This window comes from Acomys minous (assembly GCF_964271855.1).
Source record: "Acomys minous genome assembly, chromosome: 11".
In the NCBI taxonomy this organism is placed as follows: domain Eukaryota; kingdom Metazoa; phylum Chordata; class Mammalia; order Rodentia; family Muridae; genus Acomys; species Acomys minous.
In genome coordinates, this window is record NC_140492.1 from 78,733,907 (window position 1) to 78,759,333 (window position 25,427).

The 25,427-nt window shown below is 44.8% G+C and overlaps 1 protein-coding gene across 1 annotated transcript in view; it reads right to left on the reverse strand.

Annotated features, from left to right (window-relative positions):
- Nucleotides 1-25,427, reverse strand: part of RHOBTB3 (Rho related BTB domain containing 3) — a 61,312-nt gene that overhangs the window by 25,812 nt on the left and 10,073 nt on the right. Inside the window, exons 4-7 of the mRNA XM_084801784.1 lie at nucleotides 19,957-20,111; nucleotides 15,647-15,758; nucleotides 10,731-11,096; nucleotides 2,429-2,541 (exon numbers count right to left, since the gene is read on the reverse strand). Coding sequence (XP_084657910.1) covers nucleotides 2,429-2,541; nucleotides 10,731-11,096; nucleotides 15,647-15,758; nucleotides 19,957-20,111 — 746 coding nt within the window. The remainder of the gene's footprint in view (nucleotides 1-2,428; nucleotides 2,542-10,730; nucleotides 11,097-15,646; nucleotides 15,759-19,956; nucleotides 20,112-25,427) is intronic.

Consider the following 25,427-nt stretch of genomic DNA (forward strand, 5'->3'; position numbering starts at 1 on the left):
TCATCGACACCCCCATGCTTGGTCAGCGGGGGACATCAGGAACCTCGGTCCCTAAGAAGCCTCATATCCAACTCTGGTAACAGGAGTAAGTGATACAGACCATCTACCTGTGCTAATCTACTTTGAAGGGAAATTTATATCGCTTTTGAAGGAGGAAAGTGATCCTACCCTCTTGACAAGTAAAAGTGAACTCCACAAGCATGGCAGCAGGGAAAGAAGCAACCCAGATCCTGGTCTTCCAGGTGCAGATCTCACCACTGCGCCACAGCACCCACTGGAGGAGCTGGCACTTAGGATGCAAGTGACTGACACATGTAAATAAGAGTCACAGCCAGAAAGCACCCCAGACCAGAGAGCTAGCAGGGGCCTACAGTACAGTTAAAACAAAATAAATCCTGAACTGCTCAAAGCTGCAGCAGTAATTCAAGACAGACACAGAATTTAAACCCACACACCCAAGTGCCAAATCAGCGTTGTGTTACATACACTCGTGTGACACACTTGGTAACCAGGAAGTACACAAGAGTGGAATTCCTAACTCATTCCCAATTCCCACCTGTGCAGAGGGAATTGAGCTCAGTGTTGCAGAATCCCACAGCCCAGACTTCCCACAACAGGCAGAGGTGATGTTACTCTCAGTACCTCAACGGAACAGGTCACAAATCAGACCCAAGGAAAAGACACAGGTTCATAACAGCACCACGACCCTCCACACCCGTATAGATGAAGGTTATGAGTCTGTGCACGGTGAATCTTATAGAAATGCACACCATGTATGAAGTGAGGGGAGGGGAGATGGGGAGAGAGAGAATTTCTGCTGGTTTATAAATTAGTTCATCAAACTGTTTTAACAAACAGAATGCAGGTATTTGGCATTTGCTAGTGTTACAAAGTTGAGTTCGGTTGGAAGAGAGCTATTAACTTCCTGACTCCTATAAGGCTGGCTAGCTGGGGGGATGCCTGCCACACTGAGTTCCTGCAACAAAAGACCTTACCCCTTAATTATATATTTCTGTCAAATCCTGTTCCCGACTAAAGAAAGCTACAAATCTTCATGAAATCTACTACAAACCAGGTGTGGTGACATATATGCAACCTTAGCACCAGGGAAGGAAAGTCCTAAGTTTGACGCTAGCCTGGGCTATGAAGAGACTGTGAGTCCTAAGTTTGAAGCTAGCCTGCGCTATGAAGAGACTGTGCAGTAGGTCTGGGCTTTAGAACAATGAGCTCTTGCCTCAAATAAATGGGTGCGGGCAGAGAGACGGCTCAGTGAGTGAAGAACTTGCTGTCTGAGTTTAATCCTTGTAGCCCACTGTGTGGAAGGAAGAACCAACTCCATATGTACTCTTTGGCATACATGACTGTGTACATGTGTGTACACACACACATACACACACACACACACACAGATGCACACACACTAAATGAACATAAGACAAGTTTTAAAAACCAGAGAATGAAAAACGCATACAGTTTGCATCTTTAAGCTTTTAACTTTAAATGTCAGTGATGCAGGCTGTAGAATCAAGTCATCTGTAAAAGAACTAAAGGGATATTTTTCTTATATTCAAAGAACAACTTTATTTTGCTAAGCATTGCACACAACTTACCTTTTTAATCTACTGTAGCCAATTTGCTTATCACAGAATCTGAAATAAGAATAGACTGGCTAAATTGTGCAATACAGTTGTCTTAAAGTTTAACAAATCTACATTTAAAACCTTTACAGAGGCTGTACAACCTAAATCATTGGAGGTTTATGGCCATACAACATCAGTATTTTTATAACCTTGAACCTCAGTTTGTAATTTTGAATATGTACTCAAGAGACTCCTCAACTGTCTATTTGGTTAAATTTATTGCTCAGAACTCTTCAAAAAAAAAAAAGTTCACACAGGAGCAACCCTACTTCCCAAAGCAATTTGGATTTAAAATATGTCATGTGACAAAGTGTCCCTCCTGGAGGCCCAGCTGCAGGTGCAGGAGCCAGCTGCAGGTGCAGGAGCCAGCTGTAGGTGCAGGAGCCAGGTGGCCTTTCATTCCTAACTTGGGCCAGGCGCCGGGTGGGGGGGGGTTGGGGGGGTGGCTGGGCAAGGGGGGGACAGAGGGGGTGGACAGAGGGGCACGCCTTTAGTCCCAGCACTCAGGAATGCAGAGGCAGGCTGGTCTCTGTTCACAGGGCTCTAGTGGGGAGTTCCGATGGCAGAATTCACAAATGAACATTTCAAAGACATGACTCACACATATTTTAATCCTCACATAAATTTAAATCTTAGTAAGAAATACATATGTTTCTGTTTAAATATTTAAAACAGAAACACATACAGAGGGAAAACATTTATATTTATGAATTATTTAACTTTGCTAGTGACTCAATGTTACAGTAATCAAAATAACCCAGTTATAATTCAGAGTCAAATTAAGTTACCTTTCCTGGTGTCTTCAAAATGCATTTAACTTTCTCGATGACATCGGAAACGTCCCCTGAATCCTTCAACTTCCTCCTGACATCTTCTTCCAGCTCGTCCCACTGAAAAGCACCTGAAAGGAATTAGTCAGATTTTCCTGTATGAGAAAGACCTATGAAAAGCTGGTCTCTTTCTAGACTGTCAACGCTCCCTTCCTCAGTATTTTAATTTTTCTATAGCAAACACGTCTATTGAAGTGTGTGCTTAACAAGTCAGTTTACCTTCCCCTAAACCAGTGGTTCTCAACTTGTGGGTTGAGACCCCTTTGGGTGGACCAACCCCTCTCACAGAACTCACAGATCAGCAGAAAACACAGATATTTACACTACAATTTATAACAGTAGTAAAATTACAGGTTTGAAGTAGGAACAAAAGTAATTATACGGACTGGGGGGTCACCACAACATGAGGAGCTGTATTAAAGGGTCACAGCATTAGAAAGACTGAGAACCGCTGCTCTAAACTGTCTTCTTCCCTGACAGCCGCCAAGTTTGAAGCAGATGTTCAGCTTAGTGATTTAGCAGCCTTGGCTAGGAGGAGTAAGTTTCTGTGAAAAGCAATCTGGCAAGTTGTTTATTTGCTCCCAGGATGAAGGTTGGTATGGCCGTTCCCAAGGTTGAATGACATCATCACTAGTGGACAGCAAAAGCATATCACTGGTCTGGAGAGCCACACGGCAGAAGCAATGGATTCAGAAGGCCTTGTGCACCGTCCGGCTCAGAGTGGGATGCCTGGCCTGAAACTCTGCAGAGCTGACTCAGGAAGGCAGTGAGGTGGCTCTGATGATCTGTGATCCAGCCAGTGCAACAACACCAGCTGCCTGGTCTCCTCCTGAACTCTGTCTCCATCCTGCCAACTTCAGGGGTACTCTTCTGGGCTCCTTCACTCTGGCCTCCCCGTCTATAAGCCTCCTTCCTTTCTCTAATTCCATTTTATGGTCAGCCAAAGGCAACCTTTACCCCGGCCCTCCTCTCACGTGGCCTGCAGGGCTCGATCTCCTAAGCAGCCTCCCCGATGATCTTCCATCCGTGAGATCTATCCTATTATTCCAGCTAAGTTTTCAAAAGTAGGATGAGTGCTCATGATGTTCCAAAGTGTTTTAGCCACAGTTCTACTGCTGTGAAGAGACACCAGGACCAAGGCAACTCTTATAAAAAAGAAAGCAGCTAACTGGGGCTGGCTTACAGTTTCAGAGGTTTAGTCCATTAGCATCGTGGCGGGGAACATAGCAGGTGGTTGCTGGAGAAGTGGCTGAGAGCTACATCCTGATCTGCAGTCAGGTAAGCAAAGGAGAGCCTGGGCCTAGACTTTTGAAGCCTCAAATCCCATTCCCAGTGACATACTTCTTCCAACAAGGCCATAACTCTTTTTTTTTAATTAATATTTTATTTAATTTTAATGTGCCTTAATATGAGAGTGTCAGATCTTGGAGTTACAGACAGTTGTGAGCTGCCATGTGGGTGCTGGGAATTGAACCCTGGGTCCTTTGGAAGAGCAGGCAGTGCTCTTAACCACTGAGCCATCTCTCCAAGGCCATAACTCTTAATCCTTCTAATCCTTTCAAACACTTCTACCCCTTCGTGACTAAGCATTCAAATATATGAGCCTATGGGGCCATTTGTATTCAAACCACCATACAAGGGATTGCCCTCATCCACCCCATAATGCACAGGAGGTTCCAACTCCTAAAAATACAACCAAAGCATTGTGCCGCACACAGGTACAGTAATGAGGCTCTCACTCCAATGCTATCTCTGCCTTTCACTATGGTGTGACTTCAAGAGAGTCACCTATTCCCCTGCTGCTGGGTGGGGAATCAAGACCTTTTGCTATCTGCTCTTAATTTTCTTTCCTAGTCTATCCCTGCCTACACCCACCACTCTGAAGATGCAACCCCCCATCCCGTATGAGACTAAGGCTTGAGCAGAGTATATAATTCACAATTTAAGCCAATGAGCTGAGGTCACTGAAGTCAGCTTCTACCAGTGGGAACCAACACTGACCAGAAGGACCTGATCCCAGAGCTCTGGAGCCCAGAAGCTCGGGGCTCTTGGCACTTGCTTGTTAATTTTTTTTTAAAGATTGGTTTATTTTTAAATTTTTATTTATTTTTATTTTACACGATTTGGTGTTCTGCCTGCATGTATGTCTGAGGGAAGGAGGGGGGTGAATCCCCTGCAACTGTAGTTACAGTCAGTTGTGAGCTGCCATGTGGGTGCTGGGAATTGAACCCAGGTCCTCTGCAAGAGCAGCCAGTGCTCTTAACTGCTAAGCCATCTCCCCAGCCCCAAGATTGGCTTATTTGTATGTGTATAAATATTTGACTGCATCCATGTAAGTGTACCACACCTCAGGAGACCAAAGAGGGCGCTAGATACCCTAGAACTGGAGTTACTGTCAGTTGTTAGCAGCCATGTGGGTCCTGGGAAGGGAACCTGGGTCCTCTGCAAGTGTTCTTGACCACTGAGCCATCTCTCCAGTGCAGGCACTCAGCAATCCTGGACAGCTTCCACGTTCTCACCTCCCCTTCAGCAACATTTACCATTTCTATTGTATAAACGCTCACAGCAGGGGAGGATCCGAGCTAACGACATGGTAACCCAGACCCTGGGATTGGCCTTACCCACACAGGTGCCAGCGTGACTCCAGCACACCACTGCCTCCTTCTGCTGATGACAACCCTTTATTCTCACTTCCCTGCTAGGCCACTTTCCCTTTCACATACCAGAAGGATGTGTAGTCTCTAAGAACTGTCTCCCCTCTCTTTTCCTCTTTTATGTGAGTGATTTTCATCAGGGCACACATATTCTTTTCACAATCTGTCACGTTCTTTGGATCATCTTTCCAGGAAACTTCCTGTGCACGCTTTCACAAAAGGTCTATATAAAAAAATGCCAGGATCTCTGCATTCAAAAGTGATTCGTGATGCCCCATGCCCTGGTCATTGACACTATCAGGAGAGGGTGCCAAAAGTCTTTCCCTAAAAGTGTTTGTAAAGCTGGGCGTGGTGGCTCATGCTTGTAATCCTAGCACTTGGGGAGGTAGAGGCAGACGGGTCTCTGTGAGTTCCAGGCCAGCCTGGTCTACAAAGTGAGTTCAGGATAGCCAAGACTACACAGAAAAACCCTGTCTCAAAAAACCAAAAAGGGAAAGTATTTGTAAGTTTTTTTCCCAAAAGTGTTTGGAAGATCCATTCTTTGTCCTTGCTAAATCCTGGTGCATTTGAACACATCTTCCTTACTGTAGCCTCTTAATCTCCTCACCACAGGCTCACTGGGTGCACTCTGTCAGTGCTGGGCAGTATCCTCTGAGGCCTATAGACCAAGGTGTCTGTGGACACCCAAGGCCAGAGCGTCATGGAACAGCCTTTTACACTGCTAAGCAGTAGGCTGCGGCTGGGAGACTCCAGCACACCAAGCCCAGACACCAACACCTCAGAGAGCTATATGCTTAGCCCCATGTCCATCTGCTAATGCCTAGAATGACTAGAGTGACAAGAGATTGTGCATTGCGTTTGTAACTAACTTTTCTGCTACCTCCCCCCCAGCCACTGTGCAATAAACCTCATACACTAAAACAGAAAAAAAAGGCAAGTGTATCAAATACCTTAGAAACTAATGGAGCCCAGATTGATTCTCCATCCTACCTGTGTATTATATTGACCTGAAGAGAATTAGTTTACAAGATACATAAGAGGTAACCTCATTTTTCTAAATTAGAATTTCTGGAGCCAGGTCCCAGACACTGACATGTTTTAAAGCCTCGCAGACCCCCTAATGTACCCTAATGCTATTGTTGATGGACCATGTTCTCACTTTAAAAATCCCAGACGTGATCAATACCCAGTTAGTAGCACACAGCCTACAACAGGTGTATTTTCTCTTTTTGTCTCCACTCATTTGAACTGAAGGAGAACACGGTTACAGTCTCTGTATTGACCTTTGCCATTGTTAGGCAAAACTTGCATCCACCTAACAAAAGTAAAGTTGTATTAACCAAAGAACATCTACATAATAGCTCCATTCAAAGGATTATCTAAAAAGCAAGCAAACATCAACTAACCTAAATCAACAGGCAAACTCGTGGGGCCACTTGGCTGTTTGAAAACAGACTCACCAAGAGCCAATGACGAAGAATGAAAGTAGGTCAACCTCCTGAGAGCACTAACAAGTGGGCTGTTTGCGTAACTAGAAAGGCTAGTCACGTTATCATAGACACTTTAACTGCTATAAACCAATAACCCTCTGGCTTAGGGCATCTTTTCTGTGGTGCAAATGTTTAACAATTGAACTGAACAAGGTCTCTGTGTACAGCATCGTCAACAATAGGCTCGGTGTCATGTGGCAGGAGCTGCAGCAGCTACTCACTTTGCACTGATCACTGGGGTTTTCTAGGGATAATTTCTCCAGCACTTAGGTAATTTACCTAGCCTGTTGAGGAGCAAAGTGCACTCGGATATCCTGTGCTGTTTCCTGTTGTACAGAAGAGAGCAGGCTGCAGAATAATTCCAAGAATGCACAGCACGCAAACTAAGCCCGAAGCTCGGGCCACATGCTCATCTGCCTTTCAGTGAGTGATGTGGAATTCTGGGCCATCTTGACAGGTCCAGCTTAGAAGCTACCTTCTTGGGTCTCTCACAGAATGTTTCAATTTCTAACTATCCGAGATCATTTGACTCGGGAACTTACAAGCCTTTAATTACCAAGTGTTATAAGAATGTTACAAGTGTGTGTAGTTTCAGGATAACTTCCTGGACTCAGAAACTACAGAGCTCACTCTGCCGTTAGTCCTTGTCCTCAGGCCTTGGTTATAAAACACTAACACATTACATGTTGTTCCTTTTATGCAGTGGAACGTTAACATATATAAACCAGACACACGTGGACTATATCTAGTTACTCAAAACCTTTCAGAAGAAAACAAACTTGAAGGCTTATATCTGAGTATAAAATGCTAACCAGTCTATGAAATAGGTGCCTTCTAAGTATCAACCTAAACATCCACACAATCCAATTTCTCCAGGCAAAAGACAAGCCTGTTACTTAAAAAGAATTGTTTATTTTAAAAGTACCCTCAGTGGCCTGGTTGACTTTTCTTTTAAGGGCAGAAGGTATGTTTATTGTAGGGTTTTAGCTCCTGTTTGCTCAGGACAAATATTCCTAAACAAGCTGTGCCACGGAGTTCTGTTCTTGCCTGACTGACAAGCCATGGCTCACGTCCTCCACGGTCCCCCGACACACCCTGTGACCTGTGGACTGTGAAGCAACCGCTGCACAAGCCCGGGCCTTGAGAGCTGTGTTCTGTGCCGAGATTTGAAAATGTTTTAACGAAACTTTTAAGTCCTTATTGGAGACTCCATAAAAAAAAAAAATAAAGTAGACCTTAGGGTTTTGTTTCATTTAGTAAAAATGAGTATTTTTGAAGTACTAATCTATTAGCCAGTGAGAATCTATTACAGAAAACAGCAGTGATAGTCAGACATTCTGTTTTGTGTGGGTTTTTTTTTCTTGTAATAAGCATGCATTTTTAAAACTGTGCAGTGATAGCTTTAGTATCTTTTAAGACAGAACTTAAGCTTATTTCCGTTCAATTCAGATGTCTCATTTGCACATAATTAAAGAATTAGTAAGAACGTACAGTGCCAGACACGCATCAGGCTCCTTATACTCCAGGTCAAGGTCAAACCCTCCTCCACCTCCTGCTGGTTGGCACACAGGAGACCAGAGCCCAAGTACAAAAGCTCTGAACTGGCTAAGAAGCTAGCTCTCTTTCCCTACAGCCTCCACCGCCTCTGCTGTGCCCAAGCACCCCATTTCCTTGCTCCCTAAACTTCTACTCATCTGCTAAGATCCACTCTCCATCTTTGGGCCGAGACAGGACAGAACAACAAGAGGAGAAAGCTACACAGCTCTGGATTCGATAGCCTTGCACTTTCCGTCAGTTCCCAGCCGGCTTCCCAGCCCAGCCTCTCAATTCACCACCGCCCGTGGGTGGGACACCCAGCTGTCCTTAGAGTATGAAACATCACTTGGAGCATGGAGGAAAAAATAGCTCACGTTGCACCCCACCCCGGCCACACCATCAGATCCTGCACACGCACGGGATTCTCCAGGTGACCTCAACTCCAGGACGTTAAAAGCGCTAGTCTAACGCTAAAAGGCCACACTGTAGCTGTGCGCCTGACCGATGGGAGCTTCCTCACTGAGTTCTTGTCTTACCCACTCTACTGCCCGCTGCCCCTCCCCCACCACCACACAGGAGCATTCAAAGGCCCAGCCTGGTCACGCTGAGGAAGGAATCACAGCTCCTAAGTGTGACAGGATTGGTTCCCACGGGCCCCGATGGCCTCATCTCCCCCTCTGCGCTCCAAGTCCTGTTGATGCACGCGCACGTATGGTCCCCAGAGGACAGCGGATTACACATTTACCAGAGCATCTGTATACGTGAGTAAAACCTCTTTCTAACTGTAGCTGAGAGAATCCAGCTGTCACAGGTAACTGACGGGAATGGGCAAGGTTCGGGGAGAATCTTTTCTTTCCCCCTTTTGCCCACCGTCCTGCATTTCCTCCCCACCCCCATCTCTGTGTATTGCTTGACTTTACCATGTAAAAGAGCATCTTCCCTGGGAGGATGCCCGGCAGGTTCAGCCTCTGGGTGTGTGGACCTGCTTTACAGCTCTCATATTAAAGACAGCATAAATGACGCAGAGTGCTCATGTGCCTTCCTGCATTTCAACGGGAAAACTATTGAAAATTTAAATACAGCCGGGCGTGGTGGCACACGTCTTTAATCCCAGCACTCGGGAGGCAGAGGCAGGCGGATCATGGTGAGCTCGAGGCCAACTTGGTCTATAAAGCAAGTCTAGGACAGGCTACACAGAGACCCTGTCTCCAAGAAGAAAAAAAAAGTATTCATTAGGGGCTGAAGAGATGGCTCACAGGGTAAGAGCACTGCCCGTTCTCCCAAAGGTCCTGAGTTCAATTCCCAGCAACCACATGGTGGCTCACAACCATCTACACTGAGATCTAGTGCCTGCTTCTGGTGTGTAGGAGGAATACTATAGACATAATAAATCTTTAAAAAAAAATCAGTGAAAATGCAAACACATCCTTCACAGTTCCTCAGACATGTCATGGCAAACATTTTTCTTAACATGCAAACACTTTGGGGTCTTCTAGAATTAGTACTGAATTCTGAGCTGGGAGAATCTAAGCTCAAACATTAAAATCTATAGAATTAATAGAAGTCATTAACTAGTTATTCGATGTCCCTAGCTACTTGCACCTGATCTCCAAGGCCACTGAAATGTATGCACACCTGCCAAGCTGAAGGCAGCGTGCCCCACGGGAACTTGTGAATTTTCCAAACCACTAAGCCGTCACAACATTATTCCCACATTTCCAACAAAAAACAACTCCATCTTCTTTAAAAAACCCATAACTAAGGTTTAACTTATTATATGACCTAACCATAATTCAAATAGAAAAAAAAAGACATCTTGATTTTTTTAGAGGTGAGAAATTATCTACCGCATACATATATCAGGGTTAGTTTGCTCACTAATCCACTGATGGCTTCTGGATCACAGTCACCATTTTAGCTATGATATCTAAGGCATGGTTGCGTGACTCTTTCTGACACTTTGCTTTTAATTATTTCAGGTATATACCCAGAAATAAATTGCTATACTATGTGGCAATTCTGTTTTTAATTTTCCTAACAACTGCCTTCCTCTTTCCAAAGCATTAAGAAATGACATCATAGATGAACCCTGAAGATCCTTTCCTAAGTGAAACAATCCAGTCCCCAAATCTCAAGCACGCTGACTGTATTCATGCAGGCACACGGAGTAGTCAAATCACAGCTGTGGAGAGCGAAGCAGCTACCAGGGGCTTGAAGAAGTTACCATTTAACGGGACAGACCTTCGAATTTCAAAATAAAGAATTACAAAGATGAATGAAAATGGTAATTGTACTGTAAAAGTCTGTCTAAATGTATTGGACTGTACAGTTAAAGACGGCTAACAGCAAGTTGTATGCTATGGGATTCTGCCATTTGTTTTCCTTAAGGCAAATAAATTTGACATGAAGATGAAACACTTGGGTATTTCTACATAAAAAGCAAACTCTTCATGGGTAAGCATCACCTCAGATGTCAGGGGATAAGAAACATGTAAAACTACCCAAAACTCTCACAGACACAGGCATCTTCATCCAAAAGGCTTACTAGAGTGTAAGGGACCAGAGCACTCCACAAGGTACCTGAGTAAATGAAGCGCAGAATGTCTGATAAACAGGAGCAGAAGAGAGCATCTTTAACTATGACTCGCAGCGGTGGGTTGCTGGGAGATTCCTGGCTAGCACCGGGAAACACAGCATCTCTGTTTATGGCAAAAAGATCCTGGGTGGTTCGGATGATACTGGAATCCTGGATGTCGGTAGGGCTCTTCACATTGAAAAGCAGCATGAAAACGTGGCTTACGGCACAGAGAACGATCTTGTGAGCCTCCACAACGCCTGTCACTTCGGGGTGGTAGAACACCACATCCACACACTGGCAGCAGAAGAGGAGGTTGTTCAAGTCGGAGTGGTAGTGCGATGCTTCAGCCTTCAAGACGGGCATCTTTTCTGTTTTGGATGGAAAAGTTAAATAATAACCCATTTTTCTTAAGACTACAGGGTCAATAATTAAAAATGGGTGTTCTTTAAAAACGAGTTGAGCTCCTATATAGTACCAAATACTTGCCCATTTTTAACCTACAAATCAGTGATTTTGTACAGCTTATTCTAAGCATGTATAAGCTGGTTCATCAGAGATTACTGAAGCGCATTTTACAGAACACATGTGAATACGATTTTATACTTTGTAGTGAAAATAAAAATCTCCTGGTACGAGCAATAAAATAACATTTCTCATTATCTGTGTGTCTCAAAACATTTCCCCCAGAACAGCACTTTAGTGAGGCTTGGGAGACATCATTATTTTTCTACCAGATTAAAAAAAACCAACTAGGTTCTGAAGAGCTTCTTCTCACATCGGCAGAGCTTCTGCAATAGGGTCAAGCCGCTCAGGGTCTGCATGTTCCCGGGTCTCCAGAAAATTCGACTCTAACTACTCTAATTGTCTGAAATCACATTAACAATTTAACTTTGATCCTAGTCTTTTTTTTTTTCTTTCTAGTAAAATAATCTACGTCACCAACCAGCAAACACTTCTTTCCGCTCAGGATACCTTAGCCAGGGTGTTGCGTGCGACCCATGGGTTCCTAGAGAGGACATTACCTTAGATTTGCCATGACTAGTTTGCTCCTATCAAAGGCAGAAGACCTTTCTATCAGCCCAGGATATCCACAGGTCATGTCCTCCCTCCGCAACTTAACTGTAAGATGTCTGGCCTCTAGCCGGCGAGCCCAGAGAGCCACAAGGGAAAGGTTGCCAGAGCACGGCATGCTATGATCTAAGTGAGGGGAGTTAATTCCTTTAGCCACAGAAACCCTTTATGCTAAACAAAGCCTGGAAGCAGGTCTGTGGCCCTGATAAGCAGCTTTGCAGGCCAAGCTCCCTGCACTGAGCCCCGAGCCCACCTTCCCTTCCTGGCAGGGACCCTCACAGGACCTACATACTAACAGCCTGAATGCCATGTGTTCCCAGAGCCCAGGACTAATCATGACAATAAGTCAGCCCCAGAGACACTGAGGAAGCACTCATGCTGGCTGGGATTTTACTTAGTACTTGGCCCACGGCTCTCTAAACTGAATGCACAGGCTGTATCTGCTGACACTGCTGGGACCTTGTACATTGTATATACAATATACCCTGAATATTACCCAGTATATATACAACATACTCTGTGTATTACCCTATATATATAATATACCCTGTGGATTACCCTATATATACAATATACCCTGTATATTACCCAGTATATATACAACATACCTGTGTATCACCCTATATATACAATATACTCTGAATATTACCCTATATGTACAATATGCCCCGTGTATTGCCCTATATATACAATATACCACCCTATATATACAATATACCCTGTATGTTACGCAGTCCCTCGATGAAGAACCGTCGGCAGAGGGTGGGATTCAGGGTGTGGGATGCTTGATTCCACTGAGAGATGACGATGTTCCCTCCTCTGGGTCAGTCAGATCCACTAGCCGTCTACACTAGTTGGTCTTTTCTAACCTTGAAAGTATTTAAGGCCCCAGAATTTACCACATTTTACTTATCTGAACTTTTATAAAGTGGAAATGATTCCTCAATTGCAATTTGCATTTTCTTGGTTTATATTTATATTCATGCAACAAATAGCTTTTCAGTGCCTACTTTAGAGGTCTTTTTCTTTTTGACAAATAGGAATACTTCACGTTTATGGAATACACACTGATTATTCAGTGCATATATACAATGTGGCAGCTACTCATCATTTCTTTGTACCCGGGGCTTTCAAACATATCTCTTACACTTCTTCACAAAATACAGTAACATTATCACAGTGAACTACAGCCAACATATGATGAAAAGTACCTAATTATTCTATTAACTAATAGTAGAAATAATAATAATAATAATGATGATGATGATGATGATGATGATGCAAAATGCCAATAATGATGAGTGTAATTTAATGTTTATATTTATACTCAGTTGCACAAATGATAACAGTGAGCACACACACCCTTAACTTCATCCTGCAGTTATGAACGTTGTCATAGCACCTTATCTCCAGACACTAAGACAAACACAGATATAAACAAATACACACACACAGCAGCTGAATTCCTTAAGAGCCAGCTGCAGGCATCAGGCCACTGTGGCTCTGAAAATATTTCACATTATCTCTTAACCTTGACCTATTCATCATAATAGGTTAAGAAATTAACAATAACCCTACAATTTCATCTAATCTTCAACTCATATTAAAATTTCACTGGCTACTTCTTGCCTAAGCAGAGGCAACCCCTCTCTAGCATTAGGTTTGTTGTGCTGCGTGCCCTCCTACCCCTTCAGAGCTGTAGCACTCACACAGGGATGCCTCTGCCCTCACAGCTGTCACACTCACACAGGGATGCCTCTGCCCTCACAGCTGTCACACTCACACAGGGATGCCTCTGCCCTCACAGCTGTCACACTCACACAGGGATGCCTCTGCCCTCACAGCTGTCACACTCACATAGGGATGCCTCTGCCCTCACAGCTGTAGCACTCACACAGGGATGCCTCTGCCCTCACAGCTGTCACACTCACATAGGGATGCCTCTGCCCTCACAGCTGTCACACTCACATAGGGATGCCTCTGCCCTCACAGCTGTCACACTCACATAGGGATGCCTCTGCCCTCACAGCTGTCACACTCACACAGGGATGCCTCTGCCCTCACAGCTGTAGCACTCACACAGGGATGCCTCTGCCCTCACAGCTGTCACACTCACATAGGGATGCCTCTGCCCTCACAGCTGTCACACTCACACAGGGATGCCTCTGCCCTCACAGCTGTCACACTCACATAGGGATGCCTCTGCCCTCACAGCTGTCACACTCACACAGGGATGCCTCTGCCCTCACAGCTGTAGCACTCACATAGGGATGCCTCTGCCCTCACAGCTGTCACACTCACACAGGGATGCCTCTGCCCTCACAGCTGTCACATTCACACAGGGATGCCTCTGCCCTCACAGCTGTCACACTCACACAGGGATGCCTCTGCCCTCACAGCTGTCACACTCACACAGGGATGCCTCTGCCCTCACTGCTGTCACACTCACATAGGGATGCCTCTGCCCTCACAGCTGTCACACTCACACAGGGATGCCTCTGCCCTCACAGCTGTCACACTCACACAGGGATGCCTCTGCCCCCACAGCTGTAACACTCACACAGGGATGCCTCTGCCCCCACAGCTGTCACACTCACACAGGGATGCCTCTGCCCTCACAGCTGTCACACTCACACAGGGATGCCTCTGCCCTCACAGCTGTCACACTCACACAGGGATGCCTCTGCCCTCACAGCTGTCACACTCACACAGGGATGCCTTTGCCCTCACAGCTGTCACACTCACACAGGGATGCCTCTGCCCTCACAGCTGTCACACTCACACAGGGATGCCTCTGCCCTCACAGCTGTAGCACTCACATAGGGATGCCTCTGCCCTCACAGCTGTCACACTCACACAGGGATGCCTCTGCCCTCACAGCTGTCACATTCACACAGGGATGCCTCTGCCCTCACAGCTGTCACACTCACACAGGGATGCCTCTGCCCTCACAGCTGTCACACTCACACAGGGATGCCTCTGCCCTCACAGCTGTCACACTCACATAGGGATGCCTCTGCCCTCGGAGCTATACACTTACACAGGGATGCCTCTGCCCTCAGAGCTATACACTTACACAGGGATGCCTCTGCCCTCAGAGCTATACACTTACACAAACCTCTGTTTCATCTCTTTCTAGGAATTACTCCCTAGATTAGATTTCCCCCCACATTTTGTGAATGCAGAGAAAATAGTATTTCTGGAGTTAATGAAAGAGGTAGGTATCTTGTGGCCAGAGGCCTCCAGACTCGGGCCCTGCCCTTGCTGGCGGGGGTCGGGGGAGGGCTTGGCATGCGTTCTAGTATACTGGCTGGAAAAGCATCCAGAAACTTTGAGGGACAGTGACGAGTATTATCGAGTAAGTGTCTAAATGAGTTTTAGAAGACATCAGGGCTTTGAAAAATAAACTAAAGGTTAAGGAATTCTAAGGACCAAGAAGAGTGTTCTTGTTCCCATTTCTGTTTTCTGGCTGAAGGATTCCAGTGGATGGTTAAAGTAAAATGAGCTTAATAAAAAATAAAAAATTCACAAGTGTCCCAAGGTTGCCTTTTAGATGTCTCACTGTACAATAGCCAATTAAGATTTTTGAATGGCTTCAAAAGTTATCACACAAGTCTTCAATCTCAACAGTTCCTCTTTACCACATGCTAAAAGTCTACAGGCTCAAACTCTGAATGAGTATTTCTCAGAAGTGTGGTTGAACTGCCCTCTGCTCTAGCAGGAGCTGAGAAGGCCCCACCCCCATCCCCGCCCTGTCCCAGGCTCCCTGAATGGCAGCCGGGCCCTGAGCACGCTCTAAGATCTGTGACGAATGACTAGTCACTGTGTTGTCTCAATGAATCCACACCTGGCTGTTCCAGCTGAGGCGGCCTGATTCCGTGAAAGGAGTTGGTCATTTTCCTTTTCTTCATTTTGTCACTCGTCTTCTGATTTAAGGCTTGAATCATAAAATACTCCAACTAAAACATGAACCAAATCAGAATTAGAAGGCCATCACAGTTACATCTGACACGATAATTTGTACTCCAAAATCACACCTGCCAATGGTTTTCAATGCCAGCACCAATCTAGCAAACAAGTGTAAATCACTTTTAATATTAAAATTATGTTCAGAAGGGTTGATTTGTTTTGTTTCGACACAGGTACACCCACTTATGGAAAAATTATTTTCTTGAATATTCAAAAAAGCAACAAACATACTGTAATTTCATGGCTGTAGCAGTTTCCTCGGTGGGAACCACTCTAGTTAATACTGTGACAGTCCAGGCAGTAATAGCTATGGCCAGATATAGCCATGGATGCTCCTGTCAGCTAGGCAACTGCACTTGTTTCTCTTCAATGTGCTATCCTTTACAAATTAAAATTCTTAACAGGTACTAACCTGGTTCCAGGCCTGTGAAGTAACTCAGCAAGTCTGGGTGTTGTAAAAGCACATAGAGATGTCATCCACACAGCAATTATTAAATTGTTAATCAAAAAAGCAAAGTTTGAAGGGAAAAGGATATTCTATCTTCCTGTTTCGAGAAACCTATCATCACACAGGCATGTTCAGCAGCTTTAGCTTTGAATAATCAAACTCCTCAGAGACACGTGCAACACAGGTGACTCCTAACTCTTGGGCCCTAAGACCACCTCTCCTCTTTTCACCCCACTCTGCCTTCCCACTTATCACCCCCATGCTCAAGGAATTCTCTGCACGGAGGGGATACCCCAGCCTCCAGCTCCTCCTGTCCATGGTTCCCTTTAAACAGTTAGGCGTCTCTTGGCCATCTCTCAGGTCTAAGGGTCCCAGCAATGCAGCCCGCCCTCTCGTGGGCCTGCACAGGCCAGGAAACCGACTTTAGATCAGTGGCCGCCTAAGCTGAGTCCTATGTCTGGGAGCCTAGTCAGAGCACTGTCCAACAGAGCTCTGTGTGCCAAAGAAAGCCACAGAGCACTCGAAAATGTGACCTGTACCTAATACTCAAGGGACTGAACTTCATTTTCGCCTTATTTCAATTAATTTAACTCTAAACGGCAATCGCCACCTGTAAAAGCACTGGTCGTTCTAGAAAGGGAGAGTTATGTGCTCTAGGTGGTCACATCCTATTGGATGCCGTGACTTACACCTGTGGGAAGGGGTACAACTAGATGGTGGGGCTCTCTACACCTCATGGGCAGGCATCCTCTTTCTGAGGACTGAAGAGAATAACGTGAAACTTCATTCCTGACTAAAACACAAGATTTTAAATGCCCTTTCACTTCAGCAGCAGCATCTCCACCTGGGTCCTTGCAAACGCCATAATCTCTTACCGCAACATTTCACTTAACAATCACGAGCCTAGAGAGAGACCCGAGGAGACAGCTCAACATGTGGAGGCAAGAGACTTGCTGACCAAGTGTGAGGAGCTCGATACAGACACGTGGGGCCCCGAGGGCAGCCAGAAGTGTCACATGAGTCTGTCACCTCAGCACGATGGGACGTGAACAGAGGATGTCCTCAAAGCTCCCGGGCACAGCAGGTGTGGCATATGCAGTAGTGAGAGCAAGAGGTTCTATCTCAAACCAGGGGACCAAGATAGTCTTCTGACCCTCCACATGTATGCACAATGGCACATGCAAATGTATTAATGCACATGTGTGTATGGGTGTGTGCGCACACACACACCATCAAGATCATCTGGGTTTTATTTCAGATTCTTACTAAGCATTAACAGAAAGGAAGCATCCATGTCTCCCAACCTTGCCCACATCTTCAGTCCGTCCCATGTCCATCACTACAACTGCGCCATTAAACATTATGAAGAAACAGAAACATGGAGGACACAGAAGAGAGAGAGATGAGGAACGACCCTAAGTATTTCAGGCTCCAGCAGCTGGAATAGAGCCAGGAGACCCTTATCCCAACAGAAATGAAACTAGATCCAACCCATGAAACAGCCTTCAAATGAAATCATTAAGATGACACCTATCCACCCCACATAAATTACTTAAGTAACTCCTGAAAATGCACAGTTCTTGATCAAGTCAAAACATATCAAATCCACTACAAAAAAAATTCTGGACTTTATTTATTTATGCTTAATAGAAATCAGTATCATCTATATTTGTTTATTATAGTCAGGTTAGTGAACTCCAGAGAATGAAATTTCTATCGTCATCTATGGTGATTTTAATGTTTCAACATAAGTGTAAGTTAAGTCCAAAGGTCAGTTGTCTTTGGTGTTGACTGTCACTGGCATTTATCACGTTTGTCTATTGAGAAGGGTTACTTCTTGGAGTAAGTTGTTAAGTGATGCAAGTATTCTCCAAAGACCTTATAGTCTTAGTTTTAGCTATGGCCTAGGTATTGAATGCTGAGACTTAAAATGACCACAAGACACACCATCACTGCAAGTGAGTACGCCAAGCCAGGCAAGACACTGTCTACATAAACGGTCTTCTGACTACAGCTGTGGTTTTCTTTTCATTGAAAATAAGATTTTCATAAAGTATATTCTAATCATGTTTCCCCCGGCAAATCCTCCTGGATCCTCCCTACCCATCCAACATCACATCTTTTCTCTTTATATGTGTGTGTGTGTGTGTGTGTGTGTGTGTGTGTGTGTGTGTGTGGCAAATAAACTACCAAACAAAAAAGGCACAAGAAACACACAAAGAGACAAACACACACACACACACACACACACACACACACACACACAAACTCAAATTGGAAAACATAATCTACAAGCAAAAGATCAATAAGAGGGGGAAAAAAGAGACCAAACAAATCAATGTGTGATTGAAACAAACAAAAAACTAAAAGAACACCACTGAGTTCATCTTTTGTTGGCCATCTGCTACTGGGAGTAGGGCCTTAAGAGTAGTTTGTATACTCAGCGTGACTCCCTTGAAGAAAAACTAATTTTTCCTTTACAAGTGGTTGTCAATTGGAGATGGCTTCTTGTAGGGACAGGACCTCTTATCCCCATCCCTCTCAGAGCACTAGGACCCCATCTGGCTTAGACCTGGGTAGGCCTTGTGCACGCTGTGCATGCTTTGTGAGTTCACATGTGCCACTCCTGTTCTGTTTGTTAGGCACTGTCTTCTTGGTGTCATCCATTTTACATGCTTTCTGTCTCCTCTTGCACATAGTCCCCTGAGCCACACAAAGGGAAGGCATTTAGAACTGCGTGCATGTTTGAACTATAGCAAGATTGGTTGTGACGTCTTGCTAAACCATGCATAAAAGAAATGGTTGGGTTTTTTTTCAACTAATGAAGAGAACTCTTAGGGCCCACTGGTTTAGGCTACAAGGTTCACTCCGCTGTGTACTGATTATTTTAAACCAAGGTGCAGAGATGGTTCAGTCAGTAAAGTCCTTGCTTTGCGAGTACAAAGACCTAATGCTTGTGGGGAATAAAAAGTCTTGAGTACTTGTTATCTCAGCACAGGGAAAGTAGAGACTTTGGGAGCCCTGGGGCTCCCTGACCAGCCAGCTTTGCCACTGGCAAGCTTTGGGCCAGTGAGACCTTGTCTCTGTAAAAGAGGCGAACGGCATCTGAAGAACAACACTCGTGACTGACCTGTGGCCTCTACACACAACAGTTGTGTTACCTCCCCCTGACCACCACCACCCCAACAGTGCCGAGCATGGTGACGCATGCTTGCTTCTGGGGCCAGCAGCAGGGTGGGAAAGACAGGTGGAGCTCTGCAGGACAATGACCAGCCAGCCCAGCTTACCTGGCAAATAGAGGCCAGTGAGAGGCCCTGTCTTTAAAAAAAATAATGGGAACAGTGTCTGAAGACACCTGAGGTGGCCCTCTGGCCTTCTTCACATGCAAGTGTGAATATATGCCCACATGCAGGCATAAATGTGCGCATATATACATGTTCATACACACACACACACACACACACACACACACACACACACACACACACGATTACTATGAACTTGTGTAGGTTTGTGTAAGAACAGGTGATTTTTGACTTATACAAGGACCAATAGAGTACTGGTTTTGAAAGATTCCAAAAATCATAATAGATGACAAAGAATGTCTGATCAAGCCGATGCCGCCATCTCTCATTGTCTTTTCAAAGTTCACACAAATCACGCTCCAACGGATGCCCTGGAGAATAGCTAAAGTGCCACCCTGACGAACGACCCCACACGACGCGGGCCTTTCCACTTACCACTCCCCCAAAATACTTTCCAATGTAGAAGTCATCGAGGCTGTGCAGCTCCAGGTATGTAGCTCCGAGCTCCTTGGCAAGCTGGATCCCTTCTGTGGTAGTGACACAGCTCCCCCGGTCTGAGGTACACAGGGGGCATGTGCAAGGTAATTCTTCTGAGGAAAGGAATGTAGAAACAGAGAGTTTTAAAACTAAACAGGGAAAAAAAATACAGAGGGAGTTTGAGCATTAATGAATCGAATCACTGTACACCAAACTCTCGATAAAAAAAAAGGCCAGCGTTGACAAAGAAGAAGTCCTTAGGTGAAGTCCTTAGTATTGATCATCAGAACAAGTGGCGTTTTAGAAAACAGGAGAATTTATAAGTTGGTGAATGGATACTATTAAAGGACGCACAGCAATGACACTAACCAGCCAGCTACACAACCCAACATCTTATTACCAGACCACCAGATCAAATTCAACCATCTGACTGCCCACATAAACTAAGATGAATGAATCTTATTTTGTCATAAATTGCCTGCTAAGTATATTCACCAAGTTTGAATACATCTTAGACTTTTATTTTAATGGAACCTTCAGTTTTATCCTGATTTTAAAGTTACATGCCGCCAGCTCATAAACGTCACGTGAAGTGCCTTCGTAATGTTTAGTGGTGAAACATTCCTAAAGATTTATTTTTATTTTATGTTTGGGTGTTTTGAATGAATGTATGTCGGTGTACCGTGTGTGTGTCTAGCAGAGACCAGAAGACAGCCCTGGATCACCTGGAACAGAATTACAGATGGTTAGGAGTCAGCATGTGGGTGCTGGGAAAGGAATCCAGGTCCCTTGGAAAAGTAGCCAGTGCTATTACCTGCTGAGCACGCCCCCTCCCCAACCCTATCCCCTAAAAACATTCTAAAGATAAAATTATATCAAATTAAAAATTAAAGACCAAATGCATTTAATAAAAAAAAATGAACATAGGGTTCGTGTGTGTATAACAGACATTATTTATGAGTGGAAAAGTGTGGCCTATCAATATCTTTACAAACATTCTTCCTGAGGCCCAAAATTCACATCTGGTCCATATTCATCAACCAGCTTGGCTTCTTCTCAGGGATAAACATCAGATGTACTATGCTCAAATAGCAGCTAACTCAAAAATAGGAGGTGGTCACTCTGAGGAAGGCATGTTGTTGGTAGTGGTACCCTGGGAAGGACTCTCTAAGACGGAGGATGGTATGCAGGTGGCTCAGTCACTGCTGAGAAGAAACACACGTCCGACAACAACTTGGAGAGGGAAGTGCTTCGTTAGAGCAGTTTATCATCAAAAGACATCAGGACAGGAACTTACAAATGGGCAGGAACCTGGAGGCGGGAGCTGATGCAGAGGCCATGGAGGGGTGCTGCTTACTGGCTTGCTCAGCCTGCTTTCTTATAGAAGCCAGAACCACCAGCCCAGAAATGGTACCACCCACAATGGAGTGGGCTCTCCCCATCAATCACTAATTAAGAAAATGCCCTATTATAGATTTGCCTACAGCCAAAAGAAGCATTTTCTCAGTAGAGGTTCCTTCTTCTCAAATGACTGCAACTAGTGTCAAGTTGATTAAAAACAAACAAGAGTCAGCAGCAGAGACCCTGGGAACCACTCTTCTCAGGAGTGAGGGAAATGTGTCTGAGGCTAGGGGAGATGTCAACACGTGTGCCTAAGACCACGCCTAGTCCTACAGGCTCTCTGGAGGTTAGCCTTTAAGAGAAAGACAGCTGAGCCTGTGTGCCCTACCCAGCTATAAGAAGAGAGGGCACTGCCGTAGGAGAAGCATGCCTGCAAATCACTCTGAAAGTAGCTCCTGCCAACAAGCCTCACAACTGTGGAAGTGTGTGGAAGAGCCATGAAAAAGCATGGGCAGCACAGTTACTGTATACAGATGGTGCTCATACGTGTAAGTATGAGACTTACACCCCAGTGTCTCAGTGAAGGTCAAAAGATAACTTTGTAGAGTCAGGTCTCTCCTTCCACCATGAGGGTTCCAGGAATTGAACTCACGTCCTCCGTCTTGGCTACAAGCTCCTTTACCCACTGAACTATATCACTTTAAAGCTCAGATCCAAAGAGTGTGGCGGTGCATGCCTTTAATCCCAGCACTCAGGAGGCTGAGGCAGGCAGAAATCTGTGAGTTCTAAGTCAACCTAGTCTAGATAGTGACTTCCAGGATAGTTACCAAAGACTGTGTCACCAAAAACAAAACAAAAAAAAATTAAATAAAAATAAAGTTCAGAAATCATGTACTTTCATCTTCACTTTATAGAGGAGGAAACTATAGTTCAGATCAGTCAGGTGACTTGTTTTATTCTTGCAAAGCAGGATGAAAAACAATGACAAAAGTGTCACTGGGTCACCTGATACACAAAAGCGGCAAATCCAAAAACAGAATTAAAAAGTGTGTATAGAAATTATCAGACCCCATAATACAGTGATTAGGAGCATTAGTAAGCCTGGCACCTTTAATTACGACATACACTCTTATGTGAGCGTACTTTTTCTAAGACTTTCAGTTGGGAGCAAGCTGTCTGCGTAGCACTTAGGCTGCCTTGAGAAAGAACAATTGCTCCTCTCACTCTTTGGAAGGCCTCTGCGAACAGTGCCTTGGTTTTTCTGAAGACAGAGGACCCTCCTATGTCTACAAAGGTCTCCTGGGGGGTGGGGGGCACGCAGGGCACCTTAGCAAGCTTTACTTCTGGACAAAAGTTAAATGACATTCATCAGTGCTTTGAAGGAAAATGAAACTGAGATGCAGGAGTGTTAGCAAGTCGACCTTGAGGAAAAACATCATTGCCACTGAGGCCAGCGGAGTCGCGTCTCTCTCATGTGCCTGTTGTCATGTCACTGAAGCCATTTCTTCCTGCTCGCTCAGCAGAAAGGAAAGCCGTCATGTAATCAGCTGACACTTGGCTAGTTACATGTTTTCTGAATTTCAAAGGATTTCTTCAGACCTGCTTTAAACAACATTTCCCCAATCGGCCCTTCTGACGGTCTCCTCTGAACCGTTCCTATGTCCCCACACCAAGCAGCTGCAGTTACCATGTGCAAAAGTCTGTCTGGAGCTGGTTAGAGGTGAGTCAATAAAGTATTTCTGGATTATAGTGCATTCACATTAAGCACATAACAACCAGAGGATCTTCTGAGACAAGCTCTAATAGCTCTGGCTGTCCTGGAACTCGCTATGTCAGTGGTTACAACATTCCTAACGCTGCGACTCTTTACTACAGTTTGTCACATGGTGACCCCCCAACCATAAAATTATAGCCACTGTTACTTAATATATGTAATTTGCCATTGCTATATATCGTAATGGAAATGTCTGTTATGCATGGGTATCTGAGGTGGGACCCCTAAGAAAGGGTGGTGTCAGGGCACACAGGTTCCACTGCCCTACATGGACCAGACTGGCCTTGAATTCATAGAGATCTGCCTGTCTCATGGCCACAGTGACTGTGGGAATCAGAGTTAAAGAGGTCTTCACCACTTGCCCTGGGATACAAACACACACACACGCATTCACACACACACACACACACACACACACACACACACACACACACACAAAATCTTTTAAGATATTATCATAAAATGTCTTCATTTTTTAATAAAAACAGGTCAGTTCTGCAGTCAAATAAACCCGTCTTTTTCAAAGTAGTAGCATCAAGGATAGAGTACTAAAGAGTTGCCATTTCATGAAAGTTTTAGAAACTTTTTTTGAAAAATGCTAGCTCAGCAATATATGACACTTTCAGAGCTTGAAAGATAACTTGGGGGGAAAAAAGAAGAAAGAAAAAAAAGAAGGAACTTAAAAGACAATATGTCCGTTTACTGAAACTTAAAACTGAATTCATCCTAGGGACATTGTGTAGATGTCTCCTTCAAAGGTATTTTCACTGTGTACTAAAAGCCAAAGACTGTGCTGCCGATGTGTGCTTATCCTGCAGCACTGCATGAACCACGGTGTGTGGCACACACCTGCAATCCCAGGGCTGCTGAGGTGGATGCAGCGGACTATAAATTCAATGTCATTCTTGTTTATACAATGAGTTCAAGGTCAGTCTGTACAACACGAGACACTGCCTCAAAAAAAAAAAAAAAAAACAAAACAAAACAAAACCCAAAAAGCCAAAAATGTATTCAGAGCTAAGTATGACGACATCCAGACTGCCAAGTCTGTCACAAATATGAAGACATCCAGATTGCCAAGTCTGTCACACACACACACACACACACACACACACACACACACACACACACAAAATCCAACAAAACAAAAAGAGTGTAATAGGGTCAAACACAATTGCAGCCCCAACCTCCTTTGAGAAGTTGAAATATGAGGATAGCAAATTCAAGATAAGCCTGGGCTACATAGCAAGGCCAAAGGTACGCATGTATACTTACAAACACACAGCAAGACCCTGTCTCAAATAGACAAATGCATGTACACACACACACACACACACACACACACACACACACACACACACACGAGAGAGAGAGAGAGAGAGAGAGAGAGAGAGAGAGAGAGACAGAGAGAGAGACAGACAGACAGAGACTGAGAGAGAGAGACAGAGAGAGAGGGAGGGAGACAGAGAGAGACAGAAAGACAGAGAGAGAGACAGAGAGACAGAGAGACAGAGAGAGGCAGAGAGAGACAGCGAAACACACACACAGAGAGAGAGAGAGAGAGAGAGAGAGAGAGAGAGAGAGAGAGAAGACAGCTTTGCTTTGCTGAATAAGGTCTACCAAGATCTCCAAGAGAATTACAATAACCCAGCTCAGTGAACTGTACTGGAGGGGCTGAGGGGGAGGGGAGCAATAAAGCCAGTGAGGTCGCAGCCAGATTCAGCTCTATAACTAACACGTAATCACAGTTCATGTTAAGATGTTAATGAAAACTACTTTCTTCACTTGAGAGTCTTTATAAAACAATGGACCCGCCCATTGGGCAAAAACATTTATTAGCACAGGGATGGAAAGCTGAGGACCAACTGACCAAGGCAGGTGTGCAACATAGAGAACACTAACATAAAGGTGTACAAAGTTACCACAGGGTCCAGGGAGAGGGCGTGAACTGTGCGTGAATCAAGGGTAAGAAGGACATTGCTAACCGGTGACAGCGGGAGCTGCGCGAGGGAGCGTCAGTCAGAGTCGACAGTGTGGGCGGAGGTGTGGGCCAGAGCAACAACAACCGTATTTCCACTAAAAAAAATAAAGAAATGATTTGTTTCTATAACTTCTATTTATGTGTACACGTGTGTCCCCCACATGTGTGTGGGTACCTGTGGAAGCTGGAAAAGGAGCTGATTTCCCTGGGGTTCCAAGCAGCTGTTCCAGGAATCAAACTCAGGTCCCCTGGAAGAGCAGCAGGTGCGGAGCCATCACTCCGGCCCCACATGTCCACTTTTTAAAAAAAAGATTTATTTATTATGTATATAGT